The sequence below is a fragment of the Barbus barbus genome (assembly GCF_936440315.1).
Source record: "Barbus barbus genome assembly, chromosome: 34".
NCBI classification, from domain to species: domain Eukaryota; kingdom Metazoa; phylum Chordata; class Actinopteri; order Cypriniformes; family Cyprinidae; genus Barbus; species Barbus barbus.
The window spans coordinates 4,974,204-4,990,890 of record NC_136762.1 but is presented as its reverse complement, the minus strand read 5'-3'; the positions used below and the strand labels follow the sequence as shown (position 1 = coordinate 4,990,890).

The following is a 16,687-nucleotide window of genomic DNA, read 5'->3' as shown; positions in this document are numbered from 1 at the left end:
CTTTTTTTCACTTTTTTTTAAGAAAATGTGAGTGGTTTACCCATGAAAGTAACAAAACATTTCAAACAGCTACCTCTTTGTCACATGACCTCTTAGTGTGCATGGTGACATCCAGTTATCATATCTGCAATAAAATAGATTTTCCAAATTTCACTCCAATCTTATATAAAAACATCTTGCATTCTGATCAAATTTTGAGTCAAAAATGTGTTGAAAAATCACAACTTACATTAAAGTTAAAATTATAGATCATCCATATAATTACCTATATGTATGGTTTATGCGTGAAAAATTTGCATGCTATGCACTTTATACATACTATATACTGCACAAATAGAATGAAATCAAACATCCGCAAATTGATGAGAGATATTTTCGTCAAACTAGTTTTATTTGTGGCTAAAAAAAATATGTGGGATTATGGCACTCTCAGGCGATACAAAATCTCTGACATAAACTGGCTTCTTCTGAATGACAAATCAGAAAACGAGACGTATGACGGCATCTTATTCCTCACATATAAATAATTCACCTGTCGTCCTCATGTCCTAACCCTCAGAAAATTCACAGCCGCTTGTTAGTGGATGAGGGCAACCGCATCTGTTTGGATACAGCAGTGGATGGAATATTCCGAGTTGCTCATGTCACACAGAGTGTCACTCTTCCTCACTGCTGCTGACTTAAATCAGCCCCTCATGTGTATATTTAAGAGACCTCTCAGTGTGTGAAAACGCTTTCATTCTCAGGGGATGGCTGTGATGCCTGTACAACAGTATCTCCACTAGGCGCATGCAAAACAACGGTCTCTGCAATTAAACTCGGGACAGCACGCATGCTGAAGATCCAGTGTGTGTGTGTGTGTGGTGAAGAGATTTAGAGTCACACTGGGGAAGCGCTCTGCCTATTACATCTTGTTTTTGTTTTTCCCCATTAAGGCAAAGCCAAGTGACTTTGACCAATGTCTCCGCTGTATATCAAGACAACTCCCACTAGCAGGAGAACCACACATAAGAATAAATTAAGAACGTGAAACATTCATTTCCCAACAGAGGATGTTCTAGTCGTTTAAATAGACTTCACAAACCCATGCCAAAAAGCGCAGGCCAAATTCCCATCAACTCAGCAGGATGGAGCAAGTGCATCTCACAGTTTCACCTCCCAATCCAACTAACTTGAAGCTGGCGACTTTATTACATTTCATTTTTAATATGAAAAAAAGAAGAATGTTCAGGACAAATTTCTTCTAGCAATGATTTAAATATGAGCAGAAGAAATGGCTTTAAATTTGCTAAGCTGGATTCTTTTTTGTGAATCAGTTCGAACTGCCTGCTTCAATTAATTGATTCCAAATTCAATTTGTTTGCTTCAGTGATTCACACAATGATTCAATTTAGTTTAAACTGTTTTCTTCAATGAATAAATTGCAAACGATTCTATAAATTGCAAATAAATCTGATTTATTTAAATTTGAATAGTTCATTTGAACAGGTTCAAACTGTCCACTTCAAAGAATTTGATTCAAAACTATTTATTTGCTTCAATGATTCAAATCAGTTAAAACAGTTCAATGAATCTATTTAAAACTCAAATTCAATTATTCAAATCAGTTCAGACTGTTTGCTTCAACGAATTGACCTAAAACTCTGACTTGGTCACATCAATGATTCAATTCAGGCAGGTTAAAACGATCCACTTCTGTAAATCAATGCAACATTCAATTATTCTTTTGCCAAAGTGATACAATTTAATGATTCAAATCAGTGCAAATTGTTTGAAAAGTTGTAATGTTTCTGTCAATGATTCATGCTAATCATTCAAATAAGTTTAAACGGTTTGCTTCAATAAACTGATTTCTTAATGACAACACTGACTGAATTAGATTATTTGAATCAGATCAAACTGACCACATCAATAAACTTCAAAAGTCATTCATTCATTAAATATTCTGGATGTACTTGACCTTGACAAAAATGCCTGTTTTGTTGAAATGGAAGGTCCTGATAGAAAAATCAATCAATCAATCAATCAATCAATCAATCAATCAATCACAATTTCAGATCAAATGCATACCCAGTCTATTCCTACTCACAATATAAGTGTACCAACGCTTTATCCGGCCTAGAGCTCTTTCCATTTTTGCCTACTGTACTGCACCATGTATTCAAGTACAATTAGAACACATTTGATTCAACAGCAGATCTGAGTCTTCCCAAGGTCAAGCTTCCTCGTGTTTTTTCTGTTCCAGTCTCACCTCTCAGAGGGAAGACAACTTGACCCAAGCCCTCACTTGGCACCATCAACTCGTAGATGAATATGGCACTCAGGGCTCCAAGCCAAGACGGAAAAAACAACAACGTCTGTAAAGTTGCCAGAAACATAAGCATGGTAGGCAAAGAGGCTGGGGGGGGGGATTGAATGCCTTTTAAATATCATTTAGGAGATGGCAGATGAGATTGCAGTGTAATGGAAGTTGGGTAACATATCGCGTTTATCTGATGGCTTACGGCCTATAACGGTTTTCGGGAGACTGTACATGACAAGGACACAGGATGCCGGTAGGAGTGCCTCAGGGTTCGCTACTGGGTCGCACAAGTGTGATTACAGGTTGGCGTGTGAATCACAGTTAATATTTCAACCCGTAAAGAAGACTTTGCTCGAATGATTGCTTAAAGCTGATGTTTAACAGCTGATAGGACCGGGGAATTCCAACTAATCTGATGAGCCCATCATTCTGTGGTTCACTGATATTGAATCACCAACTCTTCATGGCTTTATGACTGCATGTTGTGTGCTATAACTTTACGACCGTAATTCTTTGTGGATTATTCAGAGAGATCGAAACTGTGAGCGGCTGATTCCTTTTAAAGTCCAGACGTCCAGCGCTTTGAAGACTGACACTCTACCTCGGTAAGCATCAAAACCGGGCGGTCTGAGATGGCACGACACCATCTGTTCCTTCTCCAGTTGCTTGAGAACACATAAAAGAAGCAAGACTGCATTTACAACAGGCAACTTCCTGTCTGCCCGTAATTACTCGGGAGCTCCCGTGAATGTCATACGTCCCCTGAGGATGCCACTTCAACACGTCTGACATTTCTCGTCTCAATTAAAATCCCTCTTTTATGCCACATATAAAGAGTCGTGTGCGGCAAACTAAACTCTGCCAATCATCGCTGAGAGCACGACGAGGTTTTCTATCCAGTATGCACTAAAACCTCACATTAGCATTAGTTTGTACCGTGCATGCCAAGCAAACATGTTTCACGTCAAGATCACTGGAACAAAACGAAACTAAAACGCAGCTAAACGTGAGCCTAATGGCTGGTTTATTTTTATAAATAAATTGCAGGGTGCCACAAAGCTTAAAAAGTGTCTGTGTTGACTCATTTCTTGCGGTCGAGGAACATGGCAACCATGCAAAGTTAACATTCTGGTATTTCCAACCAAGGACGAGGAGCATGAGAAAGTGATTATTGAGACAATAATTGTTATCATCGAGACTAAAAGTAGGGGAAGAAAACAAAAATCAAGTCTGAAAATTAGTTGTGATGCCGCAAGCTTTCAAAGTGATATACAGCCAGAGAAACGCAGGGCTGCAATAATCCTTAGCATAGCAGCAGAAGTGCCCACACCAGGGACCTTCGCCAGACAGCTTGTCTTACATCAGCAAAGCGCAGGCCAACCCGAAACCTGAGCGTGTGGAACGGTTTCTCTAGCGAGGGCTCTAATGCCAAGCCAAAATCCTTTGTTTCAGTTAGCAACAACAATAGGTGTAAGAGCAGTTCACAGATTATGACAGGATCTGTTTGGCTAGCAGCCAGACAGCACTAGCATTATACTATTAGGGCTTTTATTGTTGCACAGACCTCAAATATCTGAGAACAGTGTGAACAAAGCCTCAGGAACATAGAATTTGTTCTGCCTGGTTTCTGATGACCGTGCAAATGCTGTAAGTGAGCCAAATTCAGATCGGGGGAGTTGGGTTGGTAAATTGGATTAATTATTTGAATCCAAATCTATACTATGTTCATATCATGAACATGCTTTTGACATCTTTGATACAATTCATTTTATGAAAGCTTTTGTTAACAGAATTAGCTGCACATGTTAAATATGACATGTAAATCCAACGTTTCACGTGTTGATATGGTTTTACATGCAAAGTTCAGATGATCTGATTAAATGTGACTGTGCATGTTTAAGAACTTTAAAACATATTAAATGCACGTTACGTTCAACACATGAAATTCACATTAATTTACACAAAATCACATGATTTTTGTGTGGTTTTAGAACATTTGACATGTAAATCCAAAGTTTCACATGTGATGGCCTCAAATGATCTGAAAACAAATTTCACGTGTCAATGTGATTAATGTGAATTTAATGTTTTTTTTTCTTCTGTAATTTCTGTTATTTTATACGTCCTTACATTTTATACGTTTTAATCCATATGTAAAATCTTTAAACAGATTAAATGCATATTAAGTTCACCACATTAAACTCACATTGTGCTCAAAATCGCATTATTTCAGAATATTTGACATGTAAACTCAATGTAGCATGCGTCAACATGGTTTTACACGTAAAGTTCAAGCTTCAAATGAGTTTTTTCTTTTTAAATAAAGGTTTGTATTTGGTTGAAAATTTATATAGCTGACTTTATCTTAATGTATACGCAAAGTCTTTAAACATTTAAAATGCATATTAAGATCACCACACAAAATTCACATTCATTTACACAAAATTCCACATTTTTGTGTGGTTTTTGATACTAAAAACCCAAATGTTTCACCTATGTTATGGCTTCACATTAGGGGTGGGCGATATGGGGAAAATATCATATCACGATTTTTTATAGAAATATCACGATTCACGATTTTTATCACGATTCTTTGTTAGTTTTACTATTTTGGTTTTACAAGTTGTCTGAGCATTACAGCCAAACTAGAAAGACAAAGATGCATGGCAGATATTTAGGCCAAAGTGGGCGAAGATAAAAAATCTTTGTCATTATTTTATTTTTCTTATTAAAAAATAAGAACAAAGATACACATTACAAATACACATAATATACAAATAAAACAAACAGTGCTTTATTTCCAGGTACAATAGGTGTATTTAGCAGAGCATTCAATGAAATTGAATTAACAAATATAAAAATAAAACACTAGATAGACTGATTCCTAAAGCAACTGTATTAAAGTTTTTCAGTCAAGAATAGTGAGTGATTTTTCTCTTTTGCGTTTTGTTGTTTTGTTAACGTTAAATGAATAGTTCCCCCACAAATTAATATTCTGTCATCTGTCTGTCAATTCTGTCATAATGTTGTATTTTTATACCACCATTTACTCAAAAGTTGTTTTAAACCTGAATGAGTTTCTTTCTTGTGCTGAACATTTATAAATGCTATTTTGAAGAAGGTGGAAAACCAAACAGTTGCTGGTCCTCAGTGACTTCCATAGGATTTTTCTTTCCTACTATCAAAGTCAATGTGGACCAGCAACTGTTTGGTTTTCCACTGAGTAAATAATGACAGAAATTAAATTTTAGGGTGAACTATCCCTTTAATGACAGTCGACAGCACGTTTAGTGTCCTGTCCCGTTAAGAGCTGCACGCATCTAATAAACAGGCACACATCCGTTTCTCTCTTAACTATTTACTTTCATTTTAGAGATAACCAACTCAGTCTGTATGTAAACCTTGTGTGTTTTGACAGTATTAGCGCAAAATATAACTTAGTTGAGTAATCAGGCGCTGTTAGACAGGCGTTTTAGTGCGCGTGCTTCAGGTGTATGCGCTCAGAACAAGCGCACGTCAGACCAGCGCGCGAATTAAACATTTAACCAGCAAGGCTTGTATGCAAATAATGTACTTTTGCGATCGCGAATAAGTGCAGTGTCCTGTCTGAGTAACTCTACTGCTGTATGTCGTGTTGTACAGTATATAGAGACGGCGGCGCCAGAACTGTATTTGACAATGTGCGCGGTAGCGCGATACTACGATATTTCTTAAAAAGCAGATCGTGGAGACATTTTTATCGTCCACGATCAAAAATCGTCATATCGCACACCCCTACTTCACATGTAAACATCAAGTCTCAAGTAATCTGAATACAACTTTTGAGAGACCAGATTGATATATGATCATATGCAAGTACTGCTGCACACACTCTGTTGAGCAAACCCATCAAATTCCTTCACTTCTTCTCCATGGTTATACTCTAGAGATGACAGCACATCATATAGCAGCTCCTTAGCTACAATTTCAAGGTCAAGCCTTGCATAATTACGCCTCTTGGAGGACTTATCTGTCTGGGGAACTCGCTATTCTGCTTTACACCCTGTCTGTTCTGGGATTAGCCCTGGGGCAAGGAGCTCTTCAAGAAGCTGATCAAGCCTCTCACTCAAATTGGCCTGAAATCTTCTTCATCAGCAGGTAAAGCATCCCAGCATGAGGTGAGAAATCAAAGAATACCAAGTTTATATAATAGTCTGGACCTGAGACAATCTTTAAAATCATCTACATCATTTATATCATCGCTTGCCAAACTGTATCAAACTGATCTGGTCCACTTGCAAATGAGTGAAATTTTGTATTCCGCAGACCTGGTTTCCTGTAGAAGCCCAATTAGACCGGGCAGAGTTACAAATAGGTGGGGGAGGACTGAAAAGACCCCGTAATTGAGGAAAATCGCTTACCCACAATGCAACAGAGCTGAGGGGGATCAAAGGTACCCTGTGTATGTGTGAAGGTGAACAAACCGGGAGGGGGAGGAGGGTTCATGTTTTCAAATCTACTAATTAGCGGACCCTCTTTTTCCTTGCTAATTTAATTCCCTTCTTTTAAGTCTTTTGATTGAGCTCTCCCCACCAGACCGACACCTCCAAAAGAGAGCGTTAGCATTTCAAAAGTGTATCCAGGCTTTCCCAAATAGAATGGTCACTAGGAAGCCGATCCTGTCAGGAAAGTGAATGAGGTGGAAAGGGAGGGGGATTCAGAGAAGGAATGGCCTTCAATGCCATCTTTCAGATTTCAAAAACATTAGGTTTTAGGTTGTAAAATGAGCCACAGAAAGCGTAGAGCTCATCTAACCCATTAAAGGCTGAGTTGGGATAACTTGAGCCCAAAGCGAGTGCTGCTGAGCACTGCAAAACATGTCAAAATGCGGATGTGTCTCTTTGTAAAAGACAAATCAATATATTACAATCTTTCCAAGTAAAGCATGTTAACGCATTTACTTTTCGGTTTTCACTGTGATGTCATACAACAACCATTTTGGGTTCCCCAAAGAACCTTTCTTCTTAAAAGAACCATTCTAGTGTAAAGAACAAAAATTTGAAGAACCCTTTTCCAATACAGAAACGTTTGTGCAATGAAAAGGTTTGCATGGATGTTAAAGTTTCTTCATGGAACCATCAACGCCAAAAAAGAACCTTCATTTTTAAGAATGTATAAATGCCTACAAGCTCATCCATCCCAACAAAGGCTGAGTTGAGCCCAAAGAGAGTAATGCTGATCACTGCAAAACATGTGTCTTTTTGTACAAGATAAATCCATAAATCATAATCTTTCCAAGTAATGCATGCACATAAACTTACTTTTCATCCAAAGAAACGTGTCTAAGATCAGCTTTTTTATGCTTTCACACTTTTTACGGTTGTTTCAGGTTCCCCAAATAACGTTCCATTGAATAGTTCTTAGAAGAAACCTTTAATAAAATAATCTAAAGAACCTTTTGTCCAATTAAAAGGCTCCAAGGTTCTACATGGAACCACACATGCCAATAAAGAACCTTTATTTTCAAGAATGTAGACGAGATTTGAGATGTAACAGTGGCAGAAAATCAGCTCTTTGCTGTTTATGTTTTTGGACAGAGCTCAGTCTGCTTTTCGACTCCCTGGGGAAGCTTTTGTGGACCCCGAGTCCTTCATGGAAAGCCCCTCCCCTTCCTCTGGGCCTAACAATTACCCCGTTGAGACGACACAATGCATGAACCCCGTGTCAGCCCCCACTGGGCTTTTCTGCGTGTCGGCTTGCTTTATCTGTCAAAGGCAATGCACTGACCGGCAACAAAAAGGCAAGTCTTAAAAACAGTCAAAATAAAGGGGGGTGCATGAAGAACATTCAAAACAGTGACATCATTGGGACAGTGTTAGAAAAGCTGAAAAAAAATGTGCAGTGTTGTGCAATAATGCGCTTGAGAGGTTTTGGAACATTTGGAATGTAAACCCAATGTCACATGTGATGCAAATATCAAGCCTCAAATGATCTGAAATTCTGTAAGTGTCAAAATGTAAAATCTTTAAACAAATGAAATGGATACTAAGTTCACCACATGAAATCCACATTAATCTGCTCAAAATCACATTAGAAAAGCCTAAAACATAGTGCAGTGTTGTGCAATATTGTTCTGTATTTCATTTGAATTACAGATTTTAAAAAACGCTGAGTCAAGATGACACAGATGTTTCGGTCTAATCACAACCGTATGTTCCAGCTCCGCTCATTTTTATTTTGAATAGATAGCAATCTAAGCCAAGAGCCATCCTAAACACTCCTTTTTCCTATAATCTTGGTCTAAAAAGCCTCCCAGACCCATAGAGGCATCAAGAACGCCCCCTTTCCAACCTTTAAACGTCATTCCAGCGTCTCTGACAGTCTCGCAGCTCATTCCCAGACAGTCCGACGCAGCGAGCACCGCACCGCTCTTTACCCCTCATCACCACGCTGGCCCTGTGACAGCCCAAGGGGTACGCTTGCATTCCTCGAGGCTTTAAAATACCACAAGAGTGCTGGGAGATATAAACAAGCGGACGCGGTCACAAGAAAGGACGTCCCAAGGGCTTTGAATCAAACCCGTATGTGGCATCAAATCCCTGTGAAGCGTTTATCATTGGGCGCGCTGCTTCACTAAGTATCGATGTCGAATTCATCTGCTAATTAATCCAATTAAACAGCTCTCACATGCTCATTAAAGGTTAAGAATGAGAACCGGATCGGTAAATTTGGTTTTAAAAAGAACGGCATGGAGATAAACATGAGGTATGGAACCCTATCTAGCCATCCCGCCCAGCAAGAGTCTGTATAGATTTGTAAACCCACCATTCGGCCCTTAATCCTAAGCACCATGTCGTTTAATTCCGCCTAATTAGGCATAGGCAAACGTTAATTGGGATTTAGGTGAATGTGGCGCACATAGCTCAGTGGGCGCTGTCATTTTTCACAGGTGTGTGAGGATCAGGGTTACTAATCCCTTGGCCTGTTCTCAAAGACTACATCCTGGTGGGAAATCGCCACAACCGCTGGTGTTTCTTGTCGAAATTGTCTTTTTTCTCCGATATCGTTATTAGTATTGCTGTAGCTGCTGATGATATTCTTATTACCGTTATTATTGCAAGTGCAACCACGCACAGATTTCATCATCTTGACATCATTTCATTAGGCCACATGTGAGTCGTCAAGGCCAGCGTGCAGGTCCTGAGCAGAGCGAGAAGGAGCGCCGGAGACAGATACATCGCTCACCTGCAAGAACAGAGGCCATTAATTGGCCTCTGGTGCCTGCTGTGCCCCGTCAGACACTGACAATTTATTATCTGCACTTAGGAGACCATCCATCCCAACTTCCACCATGCCGCACCACAGGGGTTAACGTGATGGATTGCGTTCCCAAGACATTCCTTCGTGCTTTCTTTTTGTTTCTTACTCTCTTTCTCTCTCTCTGTTTTGCTGCCTTACATGCATATGAACACACCCACTCTTAGAATCAGAGAACATTTGAGGATGCAAATACTCTGTGCTTCCTTCGAGAGCCGCCCATTTAGCTTGTATCATGCAAACACGTACAGTTTATCTTGTTGAGTTTACAGTCTCTGCTACCTGGCTCAACCTGTTGATTGACAATGAAGTGCAATAGAAAAGATTATAAATGGTAAGCCTCAACGATTTTACAAAAAATGCCAGATATGCCTTTTAGAATGTTTCCATAACTGGCCATTTCCATATAATTGACTAATTGTTTTGCAATTATTTTACATGATGCTTCTTTGATCACACATGGAATGTTTGTACGTATAATGTTTCTGCCACATCAAAAGACCATTTAAAGAGATCTTGAAGGAAAAAAGCTCACTGAAAAATGTGTAGGCTAAAACTTAAGAGGGAACTAAAACATGCATTTTCTCTTATGCATGACTGTTTTATCAACACCGAGCTTGATATTGAAATATTCTGTGCAGTCACTAAAATAATATTATCAAAAAAGCTGCATGCATAAAATAATTAGTAAATTCTGATTAAAAATGCTACACTAAAACCAAAATTAACTGTTTTAAATACTAGCGAATTTAAGACTCAAACTACCATAATTATTAAAAATGTTAAATTATAATAATTTTCAAAAAAAATATTATAATATTTGTGCATTATTTATTATTACTAAATTCATAATAATAATTGTTAAAAAAATATATATATATTTTTTAGCAAATGTCAAAATAAAAATACATTCAACAGTGTGAGCAAAAGTAATCCAAATGTAAAAATAGGGGAAAGGAGCATGCATAATTTTTAAAATGCAAAAGTATGTTTAATTGTTAAAAGTAAGTAGCTTAAGATGTTACAATAAAAAACTAAATCAACTGTTTTAAATGCTAGTGAATTTAGGACTCAAACTCCATAATTATTAAATTTTGTAATAATAATAAATAAAAAAATATTAGAATAATTTTGCATTAATTAATATTACTAAATTATATATATATATATCGTTGAAATTATTATTTTTTGACATTTGCTAAAAAAAAAATACATTCAACAGTGTGAGCAAAGGTAATTTTTTACCTAATTAAAAAAAAAATTATGTTTAAGTAGTAAAAGTAAATATATTGCCATTACTGGATATTGTGCAAGTTTGTGAATTGAAATATTCATGCATGAAGTATTGGTAGCAATATGTTTTCGGCCACTTTAAATTTCTACAGTCTCTAATTAGCCCTCAACACAAGCCTCTGTTCGCGTCCTAAAAATCTTGTTTTGCTGTTTTATCATTTACGGATTGCATCTTTGGGTTAAGCGCTGCCGATTTTCAGAGGTCATGGAAGAGCTGGTGAATTCTTGACAAATCACATTCGAGCCTCTAATAGGGACAGTTTGACGTACAGTAATAAAACGGGCTCCTGCGGTGAGACATGAATCAGGGCCACATGACGGATGTGCTCTGTCTTAACTATCATTTCCCAGCCTCACAACAGCCATGAGCTAATCAGCAAGTCCTCACAGGCCTCACTGTACAACAGACAAGGATTAGAACAACACCATCATTCATTGTCCCAAGCAGAAAACACTGCTCAGTAGCCAGGAATCAACACCAACTCCTCATATGTCAACGCTCTTGGGCAAAAACATCCGGATCCTCGCTCAATCTACAGTTGGGATTGTCGCCATGTCCTTCAACGGCACTTGAAATCTTCCAGCTGACTGTAAAGCACGGTGGTTAAGACTCGAATCACGAACGCCGTTGCTGACTATGCCAAAAACACAAGCCGTCCTTGACACGGTTGTCTTCAGATCTAATGATAGCACATACTTTTACAATGCCTAGCATAATTACAGAGCTCTGTACCTGAACGCAACTGGGAGGAGTTCGTGTTTCTCCATCTCTCAGAGAAGATGAGCCCTACCGTGAAGTTCGAACCACGACCCTTGACCTTTCTCCCTGCGGGTGCTTGTTAAAGCGCTACACTGTTTCCTCAATGCGCAGATGCCTCTCAGCAGTGGTGCGGCCCACAGCTAATTCTCAGAGCAACTCCATCGGAATTCAATACAAGCAAGGCACATGGGAAAGGAATCCATGCTTTTCCCCGAATTAATTTCCTTCGTGAAATATGACTTCATTCGACAATCCTCCTCTCCGTTTCAGCTCGCTGATAGACATGATTTAAGCTGTTTATTTCTGATTACATTAATCAAGCAATCACTTCATCTGTAATCACGAGCAGACGTGAAAAGTCTGTAATTTGTTGCCCTTATGTTTTATTAATACGGTTGCAGTTGTAAATCCATCTAGTTACTCTCATTCTCTTTTCTACTTCTGTAGGCAGAATTGCAAAACATAAATCGCAGAAAGTAATTCCAACAGCCATTTTTTTAAGCTGAAGTGTGTCATTTATGCATCAAACACAAGATAATAATTCTTCAAATAGGTTTTATCTGCCATTGGGCGGGCAAAGAGATAGCCCCGCCCCAAACTCAACCTATTGGTTGAGCCACTGATAGATGGTCGGGATGCTCAAGCAAACTTCAATTATTAATTAACTAATTTATAAAAGGGATAGTTCATCCAAAAATGATAATTCAGTCACCAGTTACTCACCCTCAAGGTTGTCAAAACCTGTATTTTTATGAACACAAAAGAAAATATTATGAAGAATGCAACCAAACAATTGCTGGTAGCCATTGACTTCCATAGTTTGGGGAATAAAATACTATGGAAGTCAATGGCTACCAGCAACTGTTTGGTTAACAACATTCTTCAAAATATCGTGTCGTGTTCAATGGTAGAAAGAAATTCAAACAAGTTCGGAACAACATGAGGGTAAGTAAACGATGATAACATTTTCATTTTGGAGTAAAGTCTCTTTAACACTGCTATTATGTTTACACTTTTTCAAGAAATCAACCAAGGAACGGCTCAGTTAAACACTGAAAAATTAGGCGTATAAACGATTTTCGCTCAGAAATTGCCAGTAAATTTCACAAAGAATTGGCAAACATTGTACTATACATGAAACACTGAAGTAGAAAGACTGAAATTGTATGTCCGTGTAAAAGTACTGTTTATTTACAGCTTTGAAAAATCAGTGTTGTTGTCTCTGCATATAAGCTGAATGACGAGAGAGCTTTTAAAAGTACTTCAAATGACACACGAGTTTAAAGCTGTAATATTCTTCCAGGTTTTAACTTGAACACAATTACTTCAGGCTCAACGATAATCACAAAGCAAACTGAGGCAATAAAATAAAGCAATCAACGGTTTAAGTCATAACAGCCTCCTAAACCAGACTGTCTCTTTAAATCATGGTGTTAAAGCAGCATTGCAAACAGACTCATTCACAGTCAATGGGACCTGCCTGACAGGGAAGTTTCCTCAAAGTTGCAAGCGTGCAGTGAGCACCAGGTCTATGCTGACATGCCCGAAACCCCAAAGAGAAAGGAATCCAGAGAAATCTGTGACAGTGTTACCAGGTTAGCAGATAAAAAGGCCCAGAGTTTGTTTTAGCAGAGCTTTAGTCAGTTATTTGCGAAGAAAGCGGATCAGGGGCAACGTCAACCGGGATTATGCAGCTCTATTACATTCGGCTTAAGGTTTCTGTCAAAATCTCTGCTCAGCGCAGTTCCACCCGGGCCTGCCAGAGGCTGGAAACTGAAGGAGGGACAGTGATCTCAGAATGGGGATCAGGATGGCCTAGGCACGGCTATGGGATGGTATAAACCAAGCTCCCGGAAACAAACATCAGTACATACAAATATAGAAAAATAATGGCTTGAATGATTAATCATTAATGAGAGAATGGTGAATGTAAAAATAATAAAGCAATGAAGGATGAATAATAAAATAATATAAACTTTAAGAGCCAAAGTGAACTTTGCCCAAATGCTTGGTTAAAGCAACAAATGATTTTCTTATTTCACAAGAACAAGACAAACGGGTTTAGCATAACCACAAAACACATTAAGGAAGCAAGGCATCAACAATGCATTTCTACAGGGTTCCAACACTTCCAAACAAACATATACATGACTTTTCCAGTCAAAACCAAGGGAGCGCTGTTTCTAACTAATGCTGACTGAAGTAAAAAAGACATTGGCTTTGATTTAGCATATAATCACAGGACAGCATCATAAAGAAAGACTAAATCCTTCTCATTGTTCACTTTTCCTCTACAAGAACTTTACTGAGAATTGGCTAGCAGTTCCTCAATGACAGATTTGAAATGCCATGGCAAATAAAAGTTAGCCTCAAGCACAGTTATAGGATACTTAGACTAATGCTCTCATATGCTTTACTAAAGTCTGTGGAAACATCGTGATCTTAAAGCAAAGTAAGCGTGTGGATTCTTCAGCAAGCATGCCGAGATCATAGCACTGTTACATTAGAAGAGCATGATACATGCACAAAAATAACTACGTGATCATTTCGCCAAGCAGGTAATGAAAATGATCCAGTTAAGTCACATGTAAAACAGAATCACATTAACTTGTACGAAATTAGGCTATATATGCAATTTATCAGCTCAGTAGCTACTGAAAGACTCACGAATGTCCAGCATTCATCCAAGTTTTTTTTTTTTTTAAGAAACTTTGCTGAAAGTGCTCGTTCAAAATAGATTATTCAACTAAATATACGTACCTGTGCAAACCTGTATAACTGCGATAAAAAGCACGAATACAGTAACTCTCCCCGTCATCCTTCAAATATTCGCGTTTAGGGAGCTGTGTGTAATCCGACAAAATAAAAAATAAATAAATCAGAGTTTGGTGCGTTTTTGATCCTTCATAATATCCAAATGCAATATATTTCTGTTTTCCAGAATAATTGAGTGTTCCGCAAGATTACTGATTTTTTTAAAGGTCCCCGTTAATCTGAAAGTAATCCGGTTTATTTGTATTCAAACACGCACTCCATGAGTCCAAAATGAATGAAAAGCTCAAAATCAATCGCAAAAAAAAAAAAGTTTAATAAAACAGTGCAATATTTTGAAAAGACCTCCTAAAGGAACTATAAGAGCTGATCACTTTGTATCCGCTGATAGCATCCCAAAGATCCCATAGAACGCAGAAGAACTCGAACTCTTTTCCAAAGTTCTAAATGCAATAAGGTCCCCAGCCAAGAAAAACGACCGATGTCACATCGTTCAGAAACAACGTGAAGAAGTCATTTCGAACTCAGAAACTTCAGTTTCCATTGAAACAGCAGAAGCTGATGCTGAAGAATGTGCTGACTGAAGTCCATTGGATGAAGATCACTTCCACTTTTCCATTGCTTTATGTAATTCCAATATTTATGTTTTTCCCTCTTCTTTCAGTTTTTATCTCAGTGTTTCAATATTTGGATCTATGCATTGAGGTCCCCCGTCACTTCAGGCTGAGGGGATTTGAAACAACGGTACTTCATTCAAACAGCATGAATAGTAAACGGCATGGTATGTCCCAGACTCCCCCTCCGAGGACTGAACAATGGATTGTTCCAAGAGAGAATTATCCTCAGTGTTGCCAGTTCCGCTTAAAATCGACTTTTTATAATTATAATTATTATTATTATTTTTAAGTCTTTTCATAAAGCTGTGCACTTCGCATTTCTCAAATGTTTAAAACTACTAACATTTAGTTACTAATAGTAACTTGTATTTGTTTGATGAAAAAAAACAGTGTAAATTTACACATAAAATAAATGAGCTATTTAATACAATGTTTAAAAATTGACAAAAATAGTTTTTTAAACAAATCACTGTATCAAATCACAGAATGACCCCTTGCTTTTTCATATATCCATATTAATTCCATACATTATCTATGCAAGTAATTTTTAATATTTTTGTCAGAGGATATATTATTGAAAATACACTTTATTTCAAGGAGCACTTTATCGTAATATGGTGTATTTTATGCATGTTTTTGCTACAATAAAACCGATGATTAAAATCAAGTATTTACATTAGCACAGTTATTCAGAGAGATCTGGCAACACTGATTAACCTCAAGGCAAGAGTGTGTTTGATCAAACTTTAATGATTTACATTTTAAAAGACATTCCCCGCTTTGGTGAAACAGAATAATTTGCTCTTAATTATTTTAAAAGGCGACGCATTTATGTGGGTTTATGGAGTAGTTTATTTGCATATCTATTGGACAGGCTGGATTCACATTTGTTCGTGTGCGTGTTTGTCTTTATCTACAAAATTGCATTTGCTGAACTCACATGCCTCTATTAAGGTTGTGATTTTTTTTATTTTTTTTTATGTTTTACTCAAGAAAATATCTTTCGAAGTAGTAACTGTACAGGGATGTGCGTCTTTCCAATATGTAACCCAACAGCGCCCTCTGCTGGTCTCACTACACTGCAGCCAATTTCAGAGAGAGATTTTAGATTATGAAAATATAGTTAGTTATAGGAGCATAAATAAGGCATATTTTGGGACTTTACAATTTTACAATTTACAAATCTAAAATTCCATTATAATAATTATTAATGTGTTCCTATACATCATTTTCTTTCACTGGCCCTCTTAAAATCAGCACAAAGCTGTTGCACACACATGCTTTTCTCATCTAAAGTCACCTCAGCTCAAGTGAAATCATAAAATATAAACCACCACAACAAATATACTAACAAACAGACAAGATGCAATTCTGAGTCAAATGCACAACCTCCTGCAAAGCCAGAAATATTCCTCTGAGCCACATCACTATATGCTCAAGCAAGGGGCTAAGGCTAAATCCTAAAATCGTCCCTGAGCTTTTACCGTTTTTTAATATAAAAGGACAGTGAAAACCAGACAGGACTGTGAATGATTCAAATTTTAATTGCAACAATACAAATACTAATATATACCGTAGTACCAGTGAAAATTTGACATATTCTTTATTCCGAGTAATTTCCACATTTTAGAATAATTATTAAAATTA

General features: G+C 37.6%; 1 protein-coding gene across 2 annotated transcripts in view; it reads right to left on the bottom strand.

The window, feature by feature from the left end:
- LOC306854581 (roundabout homolog 1-like) overlaps positions 1 to 16,687 on the bottom strand; it is a 285,946-nt gene that overhangs the window by 161,816 nt on the left and 107,443 nt on the right. The window contains exon 1 of one of the 2 annotated variants that reach the window (XM_079392717.1): positions 14,412 to 15,163. The exons of the other annotated variant lie outside the window; for it this stretch is intronic. Coding sequence (XP_079248843.1) covers positions 14,412 to 14,469 — 58 coding nt within the window. The 5' untranslated portion in view covers positions 14,470 to 15,163. Of the gene's footprint in view, positions 1 to 14,411; positions 15,164 to 16,687 lie in introns of those variants that run through there. 2 annotated transcript variants of the gene reach the window in all.